Here is a 25,116-nt window from a genome sequence, read left to right on the forward strand (position 1 = left end):
GAGGTATATAAACGGCATGCAAGGAAGCCGCGCAGCGCTATGTGGGTGGAGCTGCGTCACGTCGCACGGGAACCGCAACCGTAACCTCGCTCGAGATCCTTCCTCCAAAATCGCAAGGCCTCGACGAAAGTTCTCGACGTGAAACTTGGCTAGGATCTTTGCCAAAAGCTGCTTGCAAAGAGATTTTTCTGCTCCTTTCTGGCACATCCTTCCTATTTATTACTTAACATTCTACAAACATGTGCTCTTTGCATCTAGAAACGTTCTATTCTGTAATCGATAAATACGTTTAAACAATTCGCGCAAGTGGATAAATTGTATATTATACACTGTACAGCCGTACAGTGTCGAGATATTTTTGAAGCGTTTCGATTTGCTTTTATAAAATGGAATATTTCTAGATGCAGAGAGCACATGGTAGATTAGGCTCCAAGAACTTGAACGTTGATTAGGTGATTTGTTGGAAACGAACGCCGATGTCCCCGCGGCTCCAACGGGCCGGCTCAACTTTCCCGCTTTTCCGGAAGCGGCGGGCATGACCCGAAAAGCGGCCGCGGCCGATTGGTCGGTGCACGGCGTCTCTTAGCGCGCGCAGCACGCGGTGCCGTTGCACGTAGAACGTAAACGAGGGGGCCCATTTAGCGTCCGGTCACCGTGGCGACGAGCGAGGCGAACGCGCGAGTGCGACACATCGGACACACACGGGGGGGCCTGCGCGATCCGAACTGAATAGTGTCGGGACTCTATTTATAAGCGCGTGCACGCACAATGGGATACGCGTTCGCCTGTTTCCGTTACAGCCTCGTCGTCGGTGCGGTCCTCCTTGGCGTAAGTTCGTCACCGCGGTTCCGCGAACCTCTCCTTTGCGTTCTCTCCGTCCCGCGAGCGGATTCACGCAAGGCGTTCGCTGAGAGTGAAACCGTCGGTGGGTTCGCCGATCCGCGGCGACGCGAGCTCGCCGTGGCGGCTGTCGCTCCGCCGTGTCTCGCGATCGAGATCCACTCGGCGGTGCTATTATTACGATCGAACGCGCAGCTGTTGTTGCAGCCGTTCGGAGATCGCGCGTGCGATGGTGGGGTTGGTGGGGCTCCGTTCGAGGGAGCGGCGCCAACCCGTCTCGCAATTTGCGTGCGCAATTCGCGCCGGCGATACCGGAAAGGGTGCGCGTACGCGCGCGTCTGCACTCGGGCAAAATGAAAAGAAAACTCTAACTGCGAGAGAGGATTAATTGAGGTTGTTATGTACGGCTTTGTGTCACGAGAACGAGACATTTCGAAAGCGTGGACGCAGGTTCTGCTAACTGAAATCTCGCTACGTAGATTCATTTTCATGTCGGTTTAACCTTCTTTTTGTCTCTTTCTAGTCCTAAGAATTGAAAAAAGATGGCAAGTTCAATCAAAATTTAAGTTGATCTGCATTGGTGGAAACAGGCATCCGGAGCTCGAGCGTCAATCTTTTTCTCTATTATAGCGTGAAATCGTAAAAAGTGAGAAAATTTCATTGACGAGCTTAATATTTATCAATGAAATTTTTTACTTTTTACGAGTTTGCGCTAGAGAAAAAGACTCGTGTTCGAGCCCCAGTTGTCGATAGTTTAACTCGTTGAATGAGAAATTAAATAAACGTTCAAGCTTTTGAAATTGCAGCTGCACTTTGCTTTCGAAATAATTAAAAATGCTTGTTGAAGTTGCTATTACAATTTACTTGATGCTATTCGAGACTTGTAGTTGAAGTTTCTTATATTTAGTCGCTATCAAATTCGTCGAAAGATTGATAACGCCAATCATCTTTTGTTAACTGAGATAATAATTTTCGGACACCCAGCGCTCTCTTCTCCGAAATGTATTAAATCGACTTCAATATCCGTCGTTTTCCCGATAGCTAGAAGAAACAAACGCCTGTTGAAACGGTGATCTTACTAGCTGATATCTATGCACTTATTAATGAGAGGCAACGAGAGTTGAAGGCGAACTGTACTTGTAATTGCCAAGTGACCTTAATTGACACTTTATTCCGTTACAATTGTGGAATATCGCTGAGACAACATGTCGATTTTGCGGTAATTCAATCAGTTTTCTTGTCTTGTAAATAATTTGATTTACATCACACATTTAGAGGTTACTTGACGCTAATGACTTTCTCTCTAAAAACAGTGAATAATCACTGATTTCCAGTTATAAATATATCACTGAAAATCGTGTAATCGTGGGACAACGCGGCAATTTGAAGAATTTTATAAGAGTTTTCTGAAATTTTACTAGTAAAATTTATGGTAAAATTTCAATAAACCTCTTATAAAGTTGTTGGAAATGCCGCCTTGTCCCTCGATTACATGATTTTCAGTGATATATTTATAATTGGAAATCAGTGACTGTTCATTTTCACTTTTAGAGAGTCAATGAGAATTGCTTAAAATTGTTTACGTAAAATAGATGTACATTCCAAAAGATGAAAGTCTGTATTTTACGATAAAGATAAACCTCGAATCAAAAAATAAAAAATATCCAGTTTTCTCTCAATGTAGCTATCGTGTGATAAAGCTGTGATGTACACTTCATTTTGAAGGAAATATACAAGCGCCTCGCCTACATTTATAGATAAGATTTCGTCTTTCTTTTTCTCTTATCGACGATAAGCTTTCGTTATAACAATCCGATAACGCGATACGTATCGTCGCCGTGAGTTTGCGTGTTGATTTCGAAGAAAGCGATGCGGCCAATTTGAAAAAACCGATTTCCATCTCGATGTCTATTTTGGTACAGAATTATGCGACGCGATCGACGAGTGATTGAGACGCACTTATCGTGAAGCAAAACATTTCTGCAAATCGTTATCGTCGTAACAAAATATCGTTAGAATTTGCCGCGATGAGTGTCGCAACAAGGAAACAATATTGTTAATTATATCGAATCCGTACAACAACGAGATGAAAATATCCAAGTGCAATACATGGAGAGAATTTTCTCTGAAAATTAACCCTGAAAATCGTGTAATCGCGGGACAACATTCAACATTTTATTAGTAAAATATATGGTAAAATTTCAGAAATCTCTTATAAAGTTTTTCAAAATGCCGTGTTGTTCCACGATTATGCGATTTTCAGAATAAATTTTAAGAGAAAATATGAAAAGGCTTCTTCTCTCTTCCACAGATTTCCGGCGCGATCGCGGTCGTGTGCGCCAGTTATTTCATTTATGAGCTGTACAGGTACACGCCGCTCACACCCGACCATGTGTGCGAGTCGTCTGCCGTCCTGCTGGCGTTGGGTGTTATCACATGCGGGTTCGGCTGGTGCGTCTGGCGATTTCTCGATTTTTCCAACAGGGGCCAAGTGATCATCGTAAGTTCATTTCTTGAATGTATTCGGGAAAGAGCTGGGAAATTCGTAGCTAATACTCAACTGTCTTCATTCGTACGCAGTTTACCGCAGTACTGGCGGTCATCGTCCTGATTGAGACCGGAGTCGGGATCTGGGCCTTGGTGCGACACGAACAGATAGACGCTATGTCGTCTGCGCAACACGAAAAGATTTTCGCGCTCGCGATCACGGATGATAAGGTCATCTGGGACCACATGCAGTCCACGGTAAAATCATATTCCTCCTCCGTTTTGCGCTACTCGAACATCGCGGCTTTATTTTATTGCTGGTGCAATATTTGCTGGATAATCTCGTTTCATTCTTGTTTCTATTCCTACGAATGATAAGATGAATTTAGAATGTGATAGCATACAATTTTATTGTATTTGTAAAAATATTGGGGATTTGCACATTGCTTCCACATCGTCTGAGCAAGCTGTTTTTCAATTTCATAGAGGAAGCTTTGTGAGTCGAGATGCAAATTGAAAAATGCTTCTTCAGAATCTTAATTCGCACGCAAAGCTTCTTTATGAGGAAACCGTGTGCAATGTTAAGATAAATTGAAAATGTGGTAGCATAGAATTTAATTATACCTGTAATAAAATAATATACAATTTAAGAAACATTTAAATCGAGCTACTTTGATTCGTTTAAATTCAATTTTAGTTACACTGCTGCGGAATAGACGGGCCGTCCGATTATCGTGGAGTAAACGCGATTCCTTGGTCCTGCTGCAATATGACGAATCAAGAGACTGACAACCCCACTGGTGGTATTTGCGTCGTTATCAATAAACGGGGATGTCAGCACACGGTGTTAAATAGGACGAGATCGATCCTCCTTCATGTTTTCCTGGTGGCGTTGTGCTCCGTGCTGCTGCAAGTGCGTGTTCTCCCTCGCTGGAGTTGGCGGATCAATCAATTAATTGACTGACGTTCGCACCAATTTCTTTCAGATTTCCTTCATAGCGTTCACGACTTGCTACATCAGAATCTACAAAGACAAAATGGAAAGGAGAGCATCGCAGTTGGCTGCGCGCACGTCTCTGCAAGACACAAGAGAAGAATTGGACGCTAGGAACAACTTTCTGACCCGTCAGTCCAAGTACTTGCAAAATTCTGAGGATCCCTAGCCCATGCTGAACACCGCGAAGGACAGAGATGTGTGTCACTTAAGGACCGTGCGTCATTGTGATATGCGAAATACACTTCGCGTCGTGACAATACCAACAGTGTACAGATACACTAGTGATACCGATATTGTTCCTGTTCCACAGGGTATTTCGAGCCGACCGAGAAATACTTTAGCGGGTTCCTCGCCAAATACCTCTATTAGCTTTTCTTCGTCTTCCGGAAACTGCGTCTTGCCAATTCTTAACATTGAACTGCTTGGTAAATAAATTTTAGTATTTTTGATAAAATGAAATAGGAAATTTTTTTATGCATTTACAAATGATATAATTTCTTAAAAAGATGTTTTATATCTGTTTCGTTTCTTTTTCTCAATCAAACTTAAGGAGAATACGAAACTTGAGTTGAGAAAGGTCCGTCTCTAAAGTATTTTTCAATCTTGCCTGATTACCCCGTATAAAGAAAAAATCGACAATATTTCGAAAGGTGCCCGAGTATTTGCTATTCTTACTGCCAAATAGGTGATTTTTACTACGACGACATTTCTGTCTTAATGCAATTTTTTTTTATGTTCCTGGCAATGTCGAGAATTACAGTTTAGTTCAAGGAGTATCGCTTTGTCACCTTAGTAAACTATAACAAAGTCCGTGTTTATATTCCCGTGGGTTTTAGTTAATTTAGTTTGTACTTAACATACCTTTTAATACGGTAGTTATTAAATAAACAGTCGACTGCACAGTGCGATGCTTTAATCAACGACACGACTAACAAATGTATAGGTATTCGGTATGAATGTTTCATTTTCATATCTTGCGTTATCCAAAAGTGCTTCGACTCTAGAGATTAAACAGCAGGACGTATTATAGTCTCACGACTCGGAGAAAGTGACAGAAATAACCGTGAATAGTTTTTGTATTATTTTTATCTCACTTTTATGTCAATATTTTTCGTTGATTTTCTGTCCGAACTCCTCATTGGCGCTATAGTATACGCAAATCTTTTATAATATTATACCAACTGAAAGTAAAACCTATTTTGTATATCCGATTTTTACGAAAGCAGGGTCGTTTCTTGAAAGAAAAGTGTATTTACATGATTATTGCTTAACACACAACGCCCACCTTTCCATGTCCATCTTGCGCAGTTTCTCGAGACATACCTATTAATCGCAAAAGTAATAATCTCAATCTATTTAGGCAAAAATCTCTGACGTATATCACCTAAGTTCTAAAGGAAATGTCTTGTTCCGTCAGGCGAGACAGGCACATATCTTTGAACTGACATCATGCAGCGCGTCATTCACGTGACTGAATTTCGATCACGTCATACAGTTGGGTAATTCAATTCATTTGCCTTTAAAGCAATCATGTAAAAGTATTATTCCCGTCCACTCAATTCCTTTTGTCATTTGCATCTTTCAGAAAACGAATGTCCTAGATTAAGTATCGTTTTTTATAAAATGAAAAATTTAATCAGAATTTATTTATACTCGTTGAAAGCAATTCTCGAAACTGTTCTGTAATCAAATCTTTAATTATATACAAGTTAGAATGGCATATGCTTTCGATAGAGATAAGACTGGCAGATTAGATTGGCGATACAGCGTGGCTCAAAGTTAGTTGGGTCAATTAAATATTCCAGTCTAAATCGCTGCTATTTTAATCAACGCGAAACAGACCGTTTTAAAACCGTCTCATATTATCGACTTTAATTACTATAATTGATTCAAATCTATATTGTTTTAGTAAAGCATAGATAAAAGCTAGCTTTATTGTCACATAGCTAGAAAGTTTGCTTCAAGTAATCTTCGATCAGATCAATCGAAATTTGGTCCAAGTCGCCCTTACGTTGATTTCTTAATTGTTAAAACTAGAACGAGATAAAACATAAAGTTAATCACTCCAGATAGCGGTGCATGTCTAAGACCCGGTTGCACCAATCTCACGGTTAACTTTAGCTAAATTTACTTCTCGTCTTCCTTAGACAAAGACAAAGAGTGAGTTAAGCCAAGGTTAAAGGACGTTGGTGCAACCAGGCCTTAAAGACATAAAGATATCTTCAAGACAACTTTGCTATCTTGTATTCTTAAGATAATGTTTTATATCTTTGTCTTAAGCCTAATCTACAATGTGCTTTCTACATCTAGAAACATTCTCTTTTATGTAAACAAATTAAAACGTTTATAACAAACTTATCGACAATTTACGATTGTACAAATGCACAATTGATCAACTTGCCCGAATTTTGTAAACTTATTTATTGGCTAGGAAATAGACTATTTCTAGACACAAAGGACACGTTGTGGACTAGCTTTCAAAGTGTTTCAAAGTAACGCACAACAACTGTCTTGTGACCTAAGAATACAGGACAGCCATTCTGCTCAGGCCCTTTTAGACGACTTAATGCCGTCTCAAAGATGTCTTTTAGACACGCGCGCTATCTGGGACGTCATTCGGGCTCGTTTTTACCGAGCCGAGAGCAAAGCTATCCTCGGGCATCGAGATAAAGCGCGCACCTTCGACAGCGATCGCAGCGAGACGCGCTGCTGGCCCAAGTGCGCTCGGCTTCTCCATATCTGGGCGCAATCCGAAGCGCGTCACTTTACCACGAACACCGCCGTGCTTCGGGAAACTTCGGGCGGACTCGCGCGCCACCGTCGGTCTCCGTCAGGCTGGCGCCGCGCGGAGCGTCGCTTGAATGGAATTTCAGTTGGCGAGTCGGACAGTTTAAATCGGAGTCGCCGATCGCGTTGTTGTGCGTCGCGCGCGCGAGTTCTCGTCCCGGCATCTTCGCCCTCTCGTCCACGCTACGAGCGTTTTTACCTCTCACGTCGCGGCCGTCGAGTACCGTCGTTAACATGGGGTGCGGAATGGGAGTGGTCAAGTACCTGCTCTTCATATTTAATTTCATCTTCGTGGTAAGTGGTAACCGAGACGATCGCGGCGCCATAACGCTCGCCATGGCGTCCTCGTATCGCGATAAAACGCTCGGGGCCCGGGGGCCGCGCGCCGCCGAGCTCGTATTCGCTCTTATCGCGAGCTGAAAATAATGCGGCCGTTATTCGCGCCGTGAGCGGGGCCCCGAGAGAGCGTGCCCTCGCGCCCGACGCCATGCGCTCGGCTCGATCGAGCTGACGTGTTCGCCCTGGACGCGGCGTCCTCGGAAAAACCGGTCCCTCTTTCCTTCGACCCGCCGTCCTCTCGTCGCCGCCTCGCCAACGGAGAGGTCGCGCGCTCGATCCCTCGGTCTCTATTCATTTTCGTTCCGCTTTTTTTTCCTCCCCCTCCCCCCCCCCGTTAAACGCTTCTTTCTGCACAAAGGGCGCCTCCCGAAACTCCCGTAGGAGCATCTTTACGGTCGTATCGCCTCTCCCGATCACCACCTCCGCGGGCTTCGTGCCGTATCATTCCCGTCCCGCTCCCTCGTGAAATGCCCGGAGCACGGCGTCGGAAATACGCCATGCTCGCGGTGTATACATAGCGGGCTCTTCGCGGAATTCGTCCGCCGGCTTGGTTCCGCGAATTCGCCGGCGCGGTGCTGGCCGATTACTCAACCTCGTGCAAGCACGCGCGCGCGGGAGATCTCGTCCTTGAAACGTGCAGACTGCGTCCTGCCCGCGATCGCGTGCGTGACCGTCGCATTTTCCCTCCTCCGTTGAATCACGATGATTTTTGTTCCGTTTTTTTGTTTTCCGTTGGACGCTTCCTCCTTCGCCTTTAGAACGGATAGGATCGCACGCTCGTGATGGAAACAAATAACGGCGTGTCCTTCGTGGACGGTTAAGGTCGCTGCGCGGAAAAAAAAATTGTAGTCGTAATTTTGTGAAGCCTGAAGCCTGATCTACGATGTGCTCTTTGGGTCTAGAAAATAATATTTCTCACAATAAATTTAAAATAAGAATTATTTCGACATCTAACATCCTGTCACGGTTCTTCAGTCCTTATTCTCTCCTTTGAAATATATATATATATTTTTTTTAAATCAAACACATGTAATTTATCGAAATATTGACCGCGGCATGTAGTTAAATGAAGGGATATTTGTTACTAATGAGAATATTCTTAAAAGTCGCCAGCAGTAATTAACAACATCAGCGATTTTTATTGACCGTGTATCTGGCAATTTTAATGATACAGAAAATTTCTTGCGAAAAATATTACCTCAGCCAGGGTTTGAACCTGGACCTCCCTTCACTCTAGGCGGACGTCTCAACAATTGCGCGAGAGCTTCGGCATAAGAGGGTGACAAAACACAGGCATTTCGATAGCTTTCATCTTCTCAAGAAGACTGGTGTCGAAGAGAGAATAAGACGTAATTCTTGAAACCGCAAAGCTAAATCGACCAGTTGCAGTCGAGCGTTCTCACAGCGTAATAAGAATACAAGTTTTTCACGCGCAATGGCCTTTAGATCGAATACCGTAGTTTTACGGAGACAGCTCATAGCGCCGTATACATTTCTCGCGGTTGCTTATAATAAAATTGTATACGAGGAGCGTACAATGTCTTAGGTTTTCGCCGAACGAGAGTCCCGTGAGCGCGACTGTAACAGCTCTTAATTCCCTGAATTTAGTTTCATCACGACTCATCGACTGTGTAAAAGTTTGATTAGACACGAGAGCCTGCGATTCCACGCTCGCCACTGGTGTCCGTTTGTACCAACGTCAACTAACTTCAGTCTCGGTTTAACGTACATTTTACCTTGTTTCTAGCTCTATCGCGTCGTCTACAATGCGTATGGGGCAAGCCTGGCGTAAGGAGTAACAGAGAACCGTAACCTTTAGCTTTTGGTGTAAGGAAGCTAAAATACAGGCACAGCATAATTTTTGAAATATCTGTCACACTGACCGGTGGTGCTCTGATTCGCCGAGAGTAAGCGTGCGAGCTCCAGTAGAAGTAACAAGTAAAATTGATTTATTTCCTTACTTCCACTCCTTACTCCAGACTTACTCCACGCATTGCAGACGACGCATAAAACCCAGTTTCATCAACGTCGTTAGATTTTAACCTCAGATTAGAGCCAACGGCACACGATATTTTTCCTACTGGATTGCTTGCGGGAGCCAATAAGAACGCAGAGTTTTGGATCGGATGACTTAAGGCCATAGGCGTATAATATATATAGACTGCGCATTTTGGCTGCAGAAGTGTACAAACTTTAGAAAGAGACAACGTACTTTGAACAGTACCTCTTATCCTTTATCCCTTATCTTTCCCCTTCTCTTCTGTTACCCCCGCTACTTCACTAGACAAAGATGAGGCATCAACAGAAGAGTTGGTCAAATTCCTGCGAGTGGGAGAGAAACATAGGCTATCTCACTCTCCTACGATCGTAGAATCGTAGCGGGGGTAACAGAAGAGTTTGCCAAATTCCTGCGAGCGAGAGAAAAACATAGGCCACCTCACTTTTCTACGATTCTGCGATCTCTCTCACTCGCAGAAATTTGACCAACTCTTATGGCCAGTCTCTGATTACATGGTCTCTATACTATTCAACGCCAGCTATCTCGTTCTAAAGTTTGTACATGTTTTCACACGGGTGAGGTAGGGGAACACGCAGTCTATTCTTACTGTGTCTAGGCTTAAATTGGCTCTCGTAAGCAATCCAGTAGGAAAAATAGTATCGTGTGCCGTTTAGTCTTTGTCTCTTTCTAAGGAGACAGAAAGAAACAAAGGCTGGATTAAGCGAAAATCACATGAACGTGATTTGCGAAATCGACCCTAAGAATTGGAAGAAGAATGAAAAGTGAGCTAGAGCAGATTAAGATTAATCGACGTGGACACGGGCCTTAAGACAGAGTTCAGTTAATTTTCCGATAACGTTTAATGACAATGGCAGCGTTTTTAACTGCCTCTTCACTTGGCGATATTCCAAATGCTCGAGCACGTGAAACGCGCTTTATAAACAGAGCGATATTGTACCGGGGTGTGCGTCCGCGCGAGCGACATATACCGGGTTGGTTTTTAGTACGTACAGTCGTGGTCAGAAAGATTGTCTGACGTTTTAAGATAAATTTCGAAAATGCAGTCTATTATGCGAGAGATTATAGCGTTTGCTCACGGATATGTGCAGTGACGCATTATTAGAGCAAATGAATGATATGTACGAATATCCATGGAATGATATTATACAAACGAGTATTCCGAAAACTTGTAAAAAGTCTGACAACCTTTCTGACCACGACCATACATACGTACATACATATACGTGTACATATATTGTCATACATATAAATACACATCGCTGGCGAATGACTCATGGTGATAAGAAAAAAGAATAATCCCAAGGCTGACAATTACAAGAGTCGTCTTAATATGTCACGCGCCTTCTCCTGTTTGCATTTAACGCCCATGGACGTAGGAATAGTGCCGCAGGGGTGGTCCACGAAGGGTGGGGAGAATAAAATGTCTATTGTAACGGACATGAGGTACCAAGATGGCCAACACTCGATACGGAATATCATCTACATATTTTCATGCCGTGAAAAGAATAAAGCTTTCTCACTTGGGAAAAATGCAAAAATGAGTTATATAAAAGTACAAAATATTATTTTATCATTATGGTGTTAAATATATGTTTTTGCCGTCGCTTATATATTGTTTTTTATGTAGCAGCCGTTCCAAATTAATGTGCATTAATTTGGAATAATGCGGATAACCAAATTTGCTATGTAAACATTCGTATTGTTACGCCTTTACAACAAGGGACTCCCGACACTCGCTCGCACTCTCACAATCGCTAACACTTGCGAGGGTGCCCGCAAGAATAATAGTAGGACACTTCTACTTGAGGGAAAAGCGATTAACAATTTAACAGAAGCGGCCCAGACTCGCGTCCGCCGTTAACAAGGGCCAAACTTGGAATCGATACATTCAGTTTATTTAATAAAAGTATCCACACGTTTATCAGCGACGGTATCCAGGCAGTCCGCCAAGATACCGGGTGTCTTGAAACGGTCGTAACAATATATACACATGAGATAATCATAACTTTAATATATCGGAAAATAGAAATTACTGCAATGGTCTTACCTCACGCCGTATAATGCCTCACGATGTGACATACACACTAAATATCCGGCATCAAGATTATCAGCCAACTCCCGCGTCCATATATGGACCCGTCCAAATATTTTCTATGTCCATTAGAAAACAGCAAAGAGGTCGCGCTTTCTAAAATTCCAAGAATTTTTCCAAATTTCCACCAATTAAAATTTCGAGAATTTCAAACTTCAAATGACGAAAATCGAGAATCTCGAAAACAGGCAAAGCATCAGGGGAACATAATCAGCAAAGAGGTGGCATTAACTTTCCAAGAATTGGAATTCCGACAATTTCAATCGCGTCGCACGCAGGACAGTTCCAGCCTGTTATCTCTCATCTCCTTGTAAAAGTCCGCGATATCGAGGCGGTTCAATAAACGCCACTGGCAGTAGAATTTCGCCGAGCAGGTAGTGCGAAAAATAATTATGTGTAAACGAGGGGTCGCGTATCTCTCGGAGTATATTTAGAAAGAAGGGGCACGCGATAATCGTGAATCACCCGCGCTTATCTTCCATTTAATTATCGGCGCGTCTTTTTAAGAGAAACTGAAAAACTCGTGTAAAACGGCGTCTACGCTGCACCTCTTTTCTCCGACACGCTTCAATCCAGAAAAAGGATTTTTCTCACCGAGCATTTACTTCCATTGATCAGCGACGTGGTGACTCGTTGGAAATTTTCATCTGATATATTTCTGCGAGGACGTCACGACGACAGTCGGGCGGTTGCTGCTTCCTCCTCCTCTTCTTTTCCTTTACGGTCTCGCGGTTTGCTTACTGTAGCTAGTCACAATGGTCGTTTCTTGCGGTGTTCCAAGGTCTCCTCTTCGCTCTCCCTTAAGCTAGCGCTACACTATACGCCATTTGTATATTCGTGAATAGTGTGGAGGAAAAATTGGTCCATTCACAGTGATTCGCTAGCCGAGCGGTTTTTTGACGAGGGGTAAACCGCTGATTAAAATCATGTACACCAATGCCTCCTAATTTTATTTCATCTTTATAATGCTCCAGTAAGGCCTAATGCCTAGTAATGCCCAGTAATGCCGCAAATCTGTACACCACAATGCCCTCAGCAGTTTATCCCTCGTTTTTTGACTAATATTGAAACTTGACTAATTGTAAACTTATGATACAAGTCCTGTAATAACAGATAAAGGTTAAAAGTTGCCCAAGTTAACACAAACAAAGCGACAAATAACAAATTACGAATGATAAACTGCGAATCGCGAATAGTGTGGCGCTAGCTTTATACAGTCGTAGTCGTCGTTGCACATTGAATTTTGCCAAACGCCCGCAAAACTCGCCTTCCTGCGGGGACAAAGGATCGTTGCGTAAGAGACTATTGCGTCTCTCCACGGTTCCTCCTCGTCCGAAAGTCGATACATGATGGCCAGAGTAGCGCTAAAGGCTCCCTACATCGGCAAAGTGCGTCCCGAAAGAGGTCGTCTATAAGTGACCGAAACGCATCACCGTGAAATCCCGCGTTCCCGGTATCGTGCTGCTCCCTTTTCATACTTGACAGAGGAAATGTAATCTTATCAGAAAACCAATAGCGTATATCGAAGAAAAATATTCCATTACTAGATACATTATCTTAAAAGCCAGCTTTTTTTTTTCGTTTCGACGACTCATCGAACGAATTACTCGAGCAGAATAATCCGTCCGGTGTATAATTCGCGAATACGAAATTCATCTCGCATACGTGATTGATGTAATTATATTCATCCTACGTTTCGAGCAAGTTCTCGTGACGAAGGAAACAGCGCTGCCAGCGGAGAAAAACCTGTCGCATCAGCTAATTAAGCGAAAGTTTTTTGCGGCAGGTCACGTTTACGTCTCGTCGACAGTTTCACTTGCTGACGTTTGTTGCGTAATTTAATCTCACCTCGTTTGGATTATTTACGCGTCTGTCATGCGACGATAAACTCGCGATCGTTTGTGGCAGAAGTAAACCGGATATTTATGTACAAGGTGGCTAAAATTAGCAGACGCGTCACGGATCATCTTGCTCGACTGTGTACAACGTACAATGAGACTTCGGCATCGCCGACGAGCTGAAGAGCGAGGTCTTTCCTTTGCCGTGAGATATTTCTTTTATCGCTGCAAACAAAAGAGAACGATACGCGACAAAATTTCCATAAATCGAAGGGTAAAACCAATCGGGACACGCTGCAGAGGTAATTTATGGATTGACAAAAAAATCTCATTGACACGACAAAAGCTGCATTCGGCAGCATGTAAATCCGAGGCGTCGGAGTGCTCTGTTGCATTCAAGTGAGCGAGAGAGAAGAATGAGGTAGAAATGGAGGAACAGTACTCCAACGCCTCGAATTTGTAATGCCGAACGCAGCTAATGTGGCAATTCTATCGAGACAAGCTCGATATTCTATAAATTCGAGCAGCGACGTTTTTAAAGTAGCTGTTTCGCGACAGTAATGCTGCAAAGTTTCTTTCAGACAGGAACCAGCACTCAATTATTACAGTCATATATCTTGATGCAATACGGTCAATTTTAATTTAATTAGTCTTATTTTATACGTATTATAAAGAATAAACTGTAAAAATTTAAAACAATTCTCACATAAATGATTTTACGAAATAACTACCTCAATTATACATCGAAATCGTCTTTTCGGGAACTTTTAATTTCGCCGATTCCTTTCTTCGTCTCTCTTTCTCTCTCTCTCTCTCTCTCTCTCTCTCTCTCTCTCTCTCTCTCCGTTTGATATTTAAGGGATTGAAGCTCCTCTGATTTCCTCCGAGATCTGGGTCGCGCTCTTGTTTTCCACGTCTTGTTTTCGAAGGAGTTTACGATCAGTTCAGTAACAGAAAATTCATTTGTGGTGCTCGTATCCCCGCTGGTGAATCCGTCACGGAAAGAAAAGGTCAGATTATACATGGCTGCGAGTGAAAGATGGTTGTCGGTTTTTACGGACGCCCTTGAGAGAACGGTTCTGTTCATCTCTCATACACGAGCGCGGTGCCATCGTTCTTACGAGTTAATTTTCGAGAGTGTACGATTTGTTTGCTTTGCAAAACGACAACGCGGCTTGTCTAGTCTCGGTTAATAATTATTGTATAATAATTGACAAGTGCTCAATTATCGGAACGAACGTCAAAAGACACTATTGTACACTTCACAAAGTGCATAATGTGCTAATTGGATCTCCTATTAACAACTAGGATGATTAGAATATTCAACGTCTGCCTGTAAATTAATCAAGCAATACCGATTCATAGTCATTTATGGAATCGCTCCATGAATATTTATCGAATCGTACGTGTGCATGGTGGACTCTCGCTCGGATCGTTTTTATCACATAACGAGGACGTAAATTTTCTTTACCTAGCTTGTATTCTTACAGTCCACTTTAATACGAATCAGAATTCGTGCCGAAATTCACGGTAGAATTTATAATTTTGTGTCGTATAATAGAAAAAAATTGGAAGAATCAAAGCATATTATAAAATATATAAAATACAATAATGTGTAAATACGTAAGAAATATGTAAAATACATACATCAAAATGTACAGTCTATAAATTTATAAATAGAATTCTTAGGATCCTCTAAAATAGTCTTAACTTCCTAATTTATTTAGCAGGATTAGAGGCTTCCGATTTTATACTTGCACTTGACGCTTTAGATGTCTTATCTAATATTAGCATTAATTGTTCAAATTACACAAAGACAGTCGTACAAATAAATTCCAAAAATATTCATCACATTGAATCGTCAATAAATACCAATAAAAAAACCGTCAATAAATAAAATTGTTTACATAGATAATTAATCATCTACTTAAGTAGCTCATATTCGAATAAAGTTATATTTAGCATCTAATATGCATAAGGGGATTAATTTGCAGAAAGTAGTCTCTCAAGAAAAACGAGTTGACTTAACTCATGAATACGAATCATAATACTTGGGTTTTAAACGCTAAAAGCACTGAAGTTATATATAAGAGACATCGTTCGATCTATGTACTTCAGGAATAAACTGTAGAATTGTTTCCCCTAATCAATTACTTTCACGGTAACAGTGTTGTCCTAACTTCTGTTTTCACGTATATACATATACGTTTTCAATGATAAAAATTTGCGTGAACACGACAACGCTCGATTACGAACATCGGTTCTTGACAGAGATAACATTTACAAGGGAAAAAACCAACAACATTACATGTTTGTTGGAGCGCTTGTTATGTTCCTGACGCGCGGATAATCGCGTCGCTTTTTTGTTTTCTTTATCAAAAACCGCAACAACACTATCTCGTAATTTTCCTGATTACTTACGCAACTTTGTGCAGCGTGACTGTACATTAGGTGTGTCCAGAAGAGCTGATGCACCAGATGACGATCCTGTCCCTTCAAACAGTTCGTTTTCCCGGAAGTTCTTATCTAGAAATTGGGCAGATATCTCGTTTAGTATCCTTTTTCTTTCACCCAGAAAGAAAAAGGATTGATATATAATTCTTCTACCTTCTGACTATCGACTAACAATTCTTTGTAGACCGGGCCTTAATGTTAGAGCAATTGTCGTAATGACCAGTGTCTAAAAAAGAAAAAATGAACGAGAACTTTGCAAAGAAGTAACAGACCTTGGTATATTTTATCAATTAGTTTGATAACATGTTTGTCACGACATTTAATTGCACTGAAGTATTATCTAACCGACTGTTATTTTATCGCGTACGATTGTAGCGTTCGAAGAAAAGATCGCAGGCTTTAAATCTGCTAGTGTTTAAAATTGAAGTATTACGATCCGTATTCACGAGCTATGTCAGCTCGTTCTTCCTGAGAGACTACTTTCCGCAAATTAATCCATTATGAATATTAGATTCTAAATATAACTCGATATATCTCTAGAGGTAAAACGAGTAATTAGAGGATACAATGTTCCTTTAAATAAGGAACATCAATTTCCATTCGATATTTCCATACATTAGCTGTCGCTTTAAAAGAGTGACTTATATCGACGTTAAAACTGTTATCAGAACTGGTACTTGAGGAGAAAAATGAACCAAGTCTGGACTTGGCGAACAAGCGACAGACGTTATCTTGCAGTTAATTCGCAACAGAATTTATATACGTTATTCTTTTGACACATAGAAAAATATCCTTGCCCTCACGGTGCAATTCTCATTTTGACCATCGGCCAGAAAACTACTCATTATTAGCTGTAATTAAAACGAGATGATTCTGTTGATGATCGAGCCATTAAAGCGACAATGGCTGCGAGCTTCCTGTTGTTCGGTTTCCAAATTGCATTATGCGATACTTTGAGACAATCAGCCTTGCACGAGAGTTTCCCGTATGTCGCGTTTATTTCGCAACCGCCGCTCGTTGCATTATATTATACATTCAGCAGCGTCTACAATTTTCGTGCTCCGTCGTTCGCCAATACTGTCGGGCATTCCCCGGTGTCTCATTTTCCGTAATTATCGCGTCACGCCTTACGGGTGTCACGTGTGCAATGCACTATCTTCGCGATTGCGTCCTTCGGCGCGCAAATTTTCCACGTTGCTCCGATCCATCTAGTTTCATGTTCGACAATAAGCTCGCGTTAAATTCGCGCGGCATTTCCTTCAGCGTGCATTCTCTCAGATCTCACAAAGGAAAAAAAAACAACTTGAATTATCGGCAAATACAAAGGAGCTTCTTGTGTAATCTTTCTTCTGCTGCGTCACAAGTAATTTTACAAAGAGTTTTTCAAGTTGCAAAAGATACCTCGAGGGGGCTCGCGACAATTTACGCGTGAATTGATTCCGCGCGAAACACGACAGTCCTGAAAATCTACTCGCCGATTTGATATCAGAGATGATTAATTGTTATTCACGTTCGTTATCCGAGGTTATCGGGCTGCGGAGAATTGAGTGATACGGCGCTTCTGATACTATTACTCATAAATATTAATTTTATCGGTGACACGAGAAACATGTATCTGACGCGTTATCTTTCGTTTCGCGAATCTCGGGTTAATATTAATCGAAAGAAGGAAAAATGTGCTTTCCGCGTGTCGCTTCTCCTTTCCCCACATTTATTATCTCCGAATGTTTTCACCGTTGCGATAAATGAATTCTCTCCCACGCTGCACGTAACGACGTGCAACAGAGTGAATCGCGCGTTTTCGACTTCCTTTAGACGCGAGCAAACATTACATTTGGACCTTGGGCAGAGTTATCTAGGCCGATCGATACTTATCTTATCGATCATCGTATAGTAACCGTAAGAAAATCTAGGCTCCTTTCGAAGCGACGATATTTCGCGCGTGTGCGAGACGAGGAGAGTTTGGCAGTTTTTCCAATTCCACCGTCGACGCCAAACCAGTTTCTCTCCGTGATTGGACAATCACGTTTATTAATCACGCGAGCAGGAGCACTAGTCGCTTCTGCGATAGTCACGAAGGCGACGCCGTCGTCAAACACTCGTAATTTCGAGGAGGAAGTCGGCACCGAGGACGTTGCTATGGATGCGATGATGTCATCTCGACAGACACACGTGCACGCGTGCACACACATTGTCGTCCACACTCGCGCAGATAATTTCGATGTACCTCGCGGGTGAAATAAAAATCGGGCCCTCGCGACACTGTCCTCCCGAGAGAGAAAATTACAGAAATGAAAATGAAAATTGTTTAGGACGATCAACATTAGCGCTCAGTTGACCATTAAATTTACTAATTAAATTGATTACTTAAAAAATAAGTACGTTAATGCGGTCGATTGAATTTTTATGTCCGGAAAAGTTTTCATTTCTGGAATTAAGGCTTCCTTACTTAGGCGGGCAGAACGGTCTCCCAATCAGCAAACACACGATCCACGAGGCGCCTAACGCGAAACTCTGCAGAAAGTTCCAATCGAAAGCGCAAGCAGTATGTAGTATTAGCGATCGATCATTAATTAATTACTATCGATCGCTCGCCGATCTTACGTCGTTATTAAAACACGGGCATTGCCGTGAAGAATGACTTTCCTGCTGCATTCCTGCCTTTTCCCTCGCTACTCGATACACGGTGCATTTTACGACAGAGTTCTGGCCGCTCTGAAACTAGGGCGGAAATTATTAAAGGTTGAATCGATTGGAGGAACGCACTTAGACTGTCCGCGTTCTGCGTTTTACTTACATAGTATAAGTGCATTAGTCCACCTGCGGCGATCTCAAGATCGACCATAACACGTGCGCGGCAACGTGTAAAAATAACGCGCGCGCGCGCACATACGATGTTTCAAGGACGATTTCCAGATATCTGGGACCGTTCGATATACACCAGTGGTTGTTCACCACATCTTTCATCTATTTCTATCCTCGCGGAGTATTAGGTAATAATTGTTGAGTGCACATTTGCCGGCAACACCTCGTAATCTACATTCGAATAAACATCGCCAGAGTCGGACTGATGCCCGTTTCTACCATTTTTAACCCGTGCTTAACTAATAGCGAATTCGGTTGCTCGCACTAGTGCGCACTGAGTAAGCTTGTTTATAGCCAATTCTTATATCTAACTTTGTCTTAAATACACGTTCAAAGAGTAGGATAGGCAAAAAATGATCACTAGTGCAAGCAATCGAATTCACTAAAAGCTTTTATTTTTTTCCAATTCCTGAAACTAGAAAGAGATGAAAATCAAAGTTAATCTGCATTGGTAGAAATGGTTACGAGTTATACAAAAGTTGCAATTGCGATTTCCGATGATATTTTGGTTCTTGGCAACATTTTCCTTCTAGCGCGAGGAAAGCAGCGAGACGTGCACAATAAGCTGTGTGAAAAAAATTAAATAAAATTATTAGGTACAACAATAAAGGAACGTCATTAAATACATGCGATGAAGCGAAGATGATATGCGTGCAAATATAAAATGTATTGTTGCAGCTATGTGGCCTGGCCATCCTGGTTCTCGGCGTTTTAGTGCAAGTAGGAAAATCACATTACTCCAAACACCTGGACGAAATCACTAGTAATCTGACGTTCCCGGCGGTCACGTTGATCGTCATCGGCAGCATCATCTTTGTCATCGCTTTCCTAGGATGCTGCGGTGCGATTCGCGAGAGTCACTGTATGATGGTCACGGTAAGCAAATTTCACCCTTTCGTGCAACTTGAGGGGACGCTTAACCCTTTCGGTCTTGACTTGTACATCGAATATGTCACGCTCGATTCTGGAAATGAAAATGGAAATTTACTACGCTATTCGAAACACGTGTGTGGAACGCGTAAAATTAAAATGTATTGAAACATCCAGCAAATTGAGAGTCTAAACTAGGTGTTGGTGTCAATGATTTATTAAAATCCTCAACGTGTAAAAAGCAACAAGTCAATTAATTAAAATATATTGCACTTATTAAATTGACTGCAAAGATTCAAGTTTGTTACATTTATAGACATTTATCTCACATGTGATTTACACGTTTATTTGCTTATTGCTTCAAGAATATACAAATTTCAGGTGACTAGTTATTATAAAATTACAAAGAAATTACCTTGCAGAATTCGTTATTAAATTATTTTCAAGCGAGAAACTTTTGACGGCATCAAGCTTGAAGCGAGCTCGTTGAATCGATGATAAACAATTGTAATATACGTGCCGTTCACGATTGTGAGCGAACGGATTAAACAGCTTGGCCATTTGACGCGCAGACGGCTTTGTCCGTCTGAAAAGGAATAAAAATTGTGTTAATTGATATGTTTCTTCCGCGCAGTTTGCATGTTTGCTGCTGACGATCCTGATCATACAAGTGGCTGTCTCAATCTACGTGTTCGTCACAGTGAAGAACTCTGGCGAGATTAGTTTTAAGGACGCGTACGTGGTCAACCTCTTCAACAAGTACAAGGACCATCAGGAGGAGAGAGACCTCGTGGATACCATACAAGATGGAGTAAGACCTTTTAGAATGTATTTAATATGTCTTTTCACGTGCAACAACGTACTACTGCATTGTTATGCGAATATAAGCCCCATTCTAATGGAATATTATGAATTATTCATGTCTCGAGCGGAATAACTGAATATAACATTGAACCGTATATACCTGAATACCTTCGAGGTAACAGTTACAGATTCGTAAACAGATCAGTATTCAAACGTGAGATGTACTTTTGCAGTTGCAGTGCTGTGGTGTTGACAGCTACAACGATTTCCTCCGGAATAGCATGGCTATCCCAGGAAGTTGCTGCGGTAAAAATGCGTCCGATAACTGCAGTACAGTAGACGCTTACAAGACAGGTTGCGTGTCGGCGCTGCAGGATCTCTTTAAGAAAGCTCTTACGATATTGGGCGGTGTCGCACTGGGTATTGCTGCTGCGGAGGTAAGGAACGCCAGTTAACTAGAAAGTTAAATAAAACTATGCAATTATCGCACCTATGCGATAATCGGAAAACATGATGAAATAATAATTGTGCAGCTCGGAAAGGACAATCTACACCTTCTGATAACATTCTGTCTATAAATTTCATGCGCGTCGAAATACAAAAAATGTCAAAGTGCACGATTTATAAAATAGAGTTTTAACTCTCAATTCCGATGTGACTAAACCGTCCAAAATTTAAGCGTTCATTTAAGTTTTCAAATATATAGTCACACATTATATCCAATATATATTTTGCTTTCCAATTCGTGTGTATGAATATCTTACGGAAATTATACGTGTCTTGTTTCTTTCTTTTTTTTCAGTTGATTGGCATTATCTTCGCTCTGTGCCTAGCGAATTCCATAAAGAACGCCGAACGCAGAGGTTACAGTGTGTAAAAGTGGAGCATTGCGAAAGACGCCGCTTCGCGCGCGCGGAAGGCTTTCAACACGCAACAACAATCTTACCTTCATCTACTGTCAACATGTTTCGCCTATAAGATGTGATAAAAAACTTGCGCTTTACAACGGGATTATAATAAATTAAATTTCTCGTTTCTTTTTTCTAAGCGGAATGAAGCAGAGTATCTCCTTATGTTTTCTTTTCCGGTATCTTTGCGTCATTAATTTCTTTGCAGTCGAAATTAAAGTAAAAACATAATATTTTTTTTCTATAAAATGACGCATGTTTGTTCTTTGATTAAGAGAATTGAAAAGAGTTCGGCGTCATCGACCTGACAATGAGTATTACCGTAACTTCTGTCGGGTCTCGGACCACATTTTCTTTTTTCTTTGTGGAAATAACTCCTTTTTTATACAATTATACATGTACATATATTTTGATACGGTACCGCTTTGACTCACATTTATATACCTGTTCTACATAAAAGTTCAAAAATATAAAAAAATCTTTGACATAATTGTTTAATATGCATAATATGTTAGGATTGCCTCGTGCAATCGTTAGTTTGCAAATGAAACTAATTCAAGTACCTTCGTGGGGAAAACAGATGAGTTATAGTATTTTATAAAGTTAATGTTACAAAGATATTTTTTCACACGAAGAGCTACACAATCGTACCTGCGAAGACATCACATCGCTTAAAAACACGAAATTCTCGTATGTATCTTTATATAAAAATTCACTTTGTTTGTACAGCACAACGGTACAGATATTGTGATTTACAAATATATACATATATATATTTTGTCTTATAATAAAAAATACTTAAAGAAATCCCGTCGTCGTGCCCACGGGCGACAAACTAGTTGATGCTAGTTTGCAATATTTCTTCTTAGGCTCGACCACGATAAAACGTACAAAAGGCACGGCACGAGAAAATATGTATGCGATTAATAATCCAAAGTTGCAATTTTACTTGTCGTTTAATGCGCGAAATTACCATCGTTGCTGCTACCGCCGCTGCTGCTGTCGCTGCTGCTGCCGTTGCTGCGAGATGAAATTATGTATGTCCAGGTTTTTGTATTCATAAAATAAATGTAGACAAACGAGAACTTTGTCCGAGCCAGTTCTTTATTTCTCTTTTATACTACCTGTAGCAGAGTTGTTCTTCGGCTTATGCTCGTGTTTCTACCACTGCAGATTAACTTTAATCTCGGCTTAAATTACTTTTTATCTTTTTCTAATTTTTAAAACCTGGAAGAAAACATAAAGTGAGTTGATTGAATTCCTTTTTGTTGAATATATTGGATCTAAAACGATGAATTATTTATATTGTTAATTAATAATTAGAAATTTTGTTCTAAGCGATTCGATTGAACTCAGAATGGCTTTGCCAAGTTACGAATGCGGGAATAAAATAGTAGAGGAAAGTCCCCTATTATGAGGCAAGTTCCTAATACGAGATAGCAGGGTTTCTGTTAAATTAACAAGCATCTATTGGTTCCACCATGGGTTTATTGCTCTTGAAGTGAAATTTTTAGTGGAAAATTCATTGTTAAATCGTGTAATCGTCGCGAAAAAAGATTTGTGATTGAATTTGGACGTTGAAAAACCTGTTGTCTCACATCAGAAGCCTATTTCACAATAGGGGACTTTCCTCTATAAACATATTTTTTTATACATGTTTTCTAAACTGGACTAGATCGCCAATGCTTCTGAAAATTAAGTTGCATTTAAATTCCGATTTATGCGATTAATTCGAGTCTTATTCATATAGAATTCGCTGAACAATTCGGGGAAGCAAAACGGCAGGATTCGAATATTTGCCTTCGAATTTCGTACTCGCGTACTCTTTGACGCTGAGCAGTATGTGTGAAAAACGTGCTTATCTATCATCCAACGACGCTCGAGCGTTATCATATCCATGCGACTAATCAGTATCGCGTACTACAAATTGCTGAATCTGCTCTGATCAGTCCATCGAATTTCTTCGCGCACGCTGTGACCGGTGAGGAGATCTACGAGCAAAATGGGCGTGTTAAAAAGTTTTTCGTTCAATAGGCCTGAGTTGGAGAAATATTTCTTTTACACGTTTAACGTTCATCTCCTGGTAAGTACTTGCGAACCGAAATAGCGCCGTGATACCACGACGTTCGTTATTTTCGACAACGATGGTACCGCATCATACATGTCTCACCTTGAACGATTTGCAATTTGTATCTCTGGTGACGTATACTTACGATGATTACAGCTACGTGGGGCGTGCACGACAATTTGGGCTGCGGTAGCGTACGTTTTCGAGATCAAAACTTTTGAACGTGAAATGGTCGCGGTTTCGTTGGAGATGCTTATCGGCGCCGGCTGTGCCCTTCTTGCTTTCGCCTTTTGCGCTGGTGGATACAGCATACTGTATTTCGGCAACGCAACGTTCAGAAATCGACCCACCTATAACCGTTTCTGCATTACCGCCATGGTGAGAATTTCTCCGCGCATTATTCAGCGTTATCTTCTTACGCGACACCGAGCGCGTTTCATCGAAATTCCTTATCAGCGACCGATGACACCTTATTAAACTATTGTAATTCGCGTCCACTAGACGCGTGTAATATCGTTTTGGCGATAGTTTAATTTTAATAGCATAGTTTTCTTTATTTAACCGAAAAGGATCGAAGCGATTAATGTCACTGCTTTCGAACAGTTCGCATCTTTATTCTTGATTATCCTGATTGTACAATCAGCTGCTGCCATCCACATGCTCGTGGTGATATCGGAAGATTTCGTTACCAAATTCAAAGACGCCTTCATAAACTACGGTTTCCGTTGGGAGGACACCAAGTTTGTAGATCTTATTCAGCACGGAGTAAGATTTTCAAGCAGTAATATAATTCACGCACGCAGCGTACAGAGCATATTGTACAGTTATTCGAGTCTTCAACAAAGCTGCGTGTAGTAAACTGAAACATTTATATCTTGAATATCATAATTGAGTGCAAAATGCCTGAATAAATGTAAGTGTTTACAAATCGGATCAAAATATTACGACATAAAATCTTTTGCAGTTACATTGCTGTGGTATTCGTAGCTACTATGATTACTGGGATCTTGGTCAACCAATCCCAGCCAGTTGCTGCCATGATTTTTGGGAAAATGGAATGTGCAGTATGAGTAGTCTGAGATCCTCATTCGGTTGCGTGTTTAATCTAAGGACTTCTTTTTTGATATATTATAATTATGTAATGGGCATCTTCACTCTGTTGGCATCCATAGTTGAGGTAAACAGCATCAAGAAATTACATAAAATTGCAAATATTATATAGACCGAATATGATAGGAAGACACACGAGATGAAATAATCGTGATTTTATCTCATCTCACCCTTATAGAAATGTAAGCGAAATAATTACCAGAAAATTATTGTACATCAGTAATTTCTAATAGTTAAATTACTCAACTCTAGTAATTGTTCAGTGCTTTTTTCATGCCCAGCTGTTACATTTCTGTAAGGGCAGAAACGTTTTTATGCTGAAACATAAATTTTCAGCTGGCAAGATTTTGTCTGCGGATTTGTAAATTGTTCTAATCAATTGTACATATATTTTATTTCGTTTTCTTTCAGTTTATCTGCTTGATCTTCGCACTGTACTTCGCGAACTCTATAAGGAAAAGAAATGCAACAAAGAAATCAACAGGCACATAGAAATAATATTGTACTTACAAAATATTTCCACTCAGCTTTTGACAGCTATTTTCAGAAAGGTAGGTGTCTAACGCGGAAAGTTTGATGGAAGAAAAATAAATCTTATTAAAATTCTTTTCAAACTATATTCCTACCTTTCTTTTTC

At 41.0% G+C, this 25,116-nt stretch overlaps 4 protein-coding genes across 6 annotated transcripts; 3 read left to right on the forward strand and 1 right to left on the reverse strand.

Moving 5' to 3' along the window:
- Window positions 1–16: 16 nt before the first annotated feature.
- LOC105560087 lies at window positions 17–1,691 on the reverse strand. Its single transcript, XM_012008874.1, has 2 exons — window positions 857–1,691; window positions 17–168 (listed from the first exon to the last, which is right to left on the reverse strand). The coding sequence occupies exons 1-2, from the start codon at window positions 1,329–1,331 to the stop codon at window positions 38–40; spliced, it is 606 nt and encodes a 201-aa protein (XP_011864264.1). The 5' UTR covers window positions 1,332–1,691; the 3' UTR covers window positions 17–37.
- LOC105560086 (leukocyte surface antigen CD53-like) lies at window positions 312–5,570 on the forward strand. 2 transcript variants are annotated; one of them, XM_012008872.1, is made up of 5 exons: window positions 312–828; window positions 3,152–3,340; window positions 3,421–3,585; window positions 4,025–4,240; window positions 4,314–5,570. In XM_012008872.1, exons 1-5 carry the CDS (start codon window positions 769–771, stop codon window positions 4,488–4,490), a joined length of 807 nt encoding a protein of 268 aa, XP_011864262.1. In that variant the 5' UTR covers window positions 312–768; the 3' UTR covers window positions 4,491–5,570. The 2 variants fall into 2 exon arrangements, with proteins under 2 accessions (XP_011864262.1, XP_011864263.1); XM_012008873.1 differs by lacking the exon at window positions 312–828 and adding an exon at window positions 2,312–2,756.
- A 1,616-nt stretch (window positions 5,571–7,186) lies between these two features.
- Window positions 7,187–22,386, forward strand: LOC105560089 (CD63 antigen-like). Its single transcript, XM_012008875.1, has 5 exons — window positions 7,187–7,405; window positions 19,398–19,595; window positions 20,224–20,400; window positions 20,627–20,830; window positions 21,196–22,386. Exons 1-5 carry the CDS (start codon window positions 7,346–7,348, stop codon window positions 21,268–21,270), a joined length of 714 nt encoding a protein of 237 aa, XP_011864265.1. The 5' UTR covers window positions 7,187–7,345; the 3' UTR covers window positions 21,271–22,386.
- Window positions 22,387–23,188: 802 nt separating this feature from the next.
- On the forward strand, window positions 23,189–25,098 carry LOC105560090 (tetraspanin-1-like). 2 transcript variants are annotated; one of them, XM_012008876.1, is made up of 5 exons: window positions 23,194–23,384; window positions 23,526–23,747; window positions 23,973–24,134; window positions 24,334–24,546; window positions 24,891–25,098. In XM_012008876.1, the coding sequence occupies exons 1-5, from the start codon at window positions 23,304–23,306 to the stop codon at window positions 24,969–24,971; spliced, it is 759 nt and encodes a 252-aa protein (XP_011864266.1). In that variant the 5' UTR covers window positions 23,194–23,303; the 3' UTR covers window positions 24,972–25,098. The 2 variants fall into 2 exon arrangements, with proteins under 2 accessions (XP_011864267.1, XP_011864266.1); XM_012008877.1 differs by lacking the exon at window positions 24,891–25,098 and having other exon boundaries at window positions 23,189–23,384; window positions 23,973–24,109; window positions 24,334–24,528.
- The last annotated feature ends 18 nt before the right edge of the window (window positions 25,099–25,116 follow it).

Source organism: Vollenhovia emeryi, unplaced genomic scaffold, assembly GCF_000949405.1.
Source record: "Vollenhovia emeryi isolate VEMERY1.0 unplaced genomic scaffold, V.emery_V1.0 DF939242.1, whole genome shotgun sequence".
NCBI lineage: Eukaryota > Metazoa > Arthropoda > Insecta > Hymenoptera > Formicidae > Vollenhovia > Vollenhovia emeryi.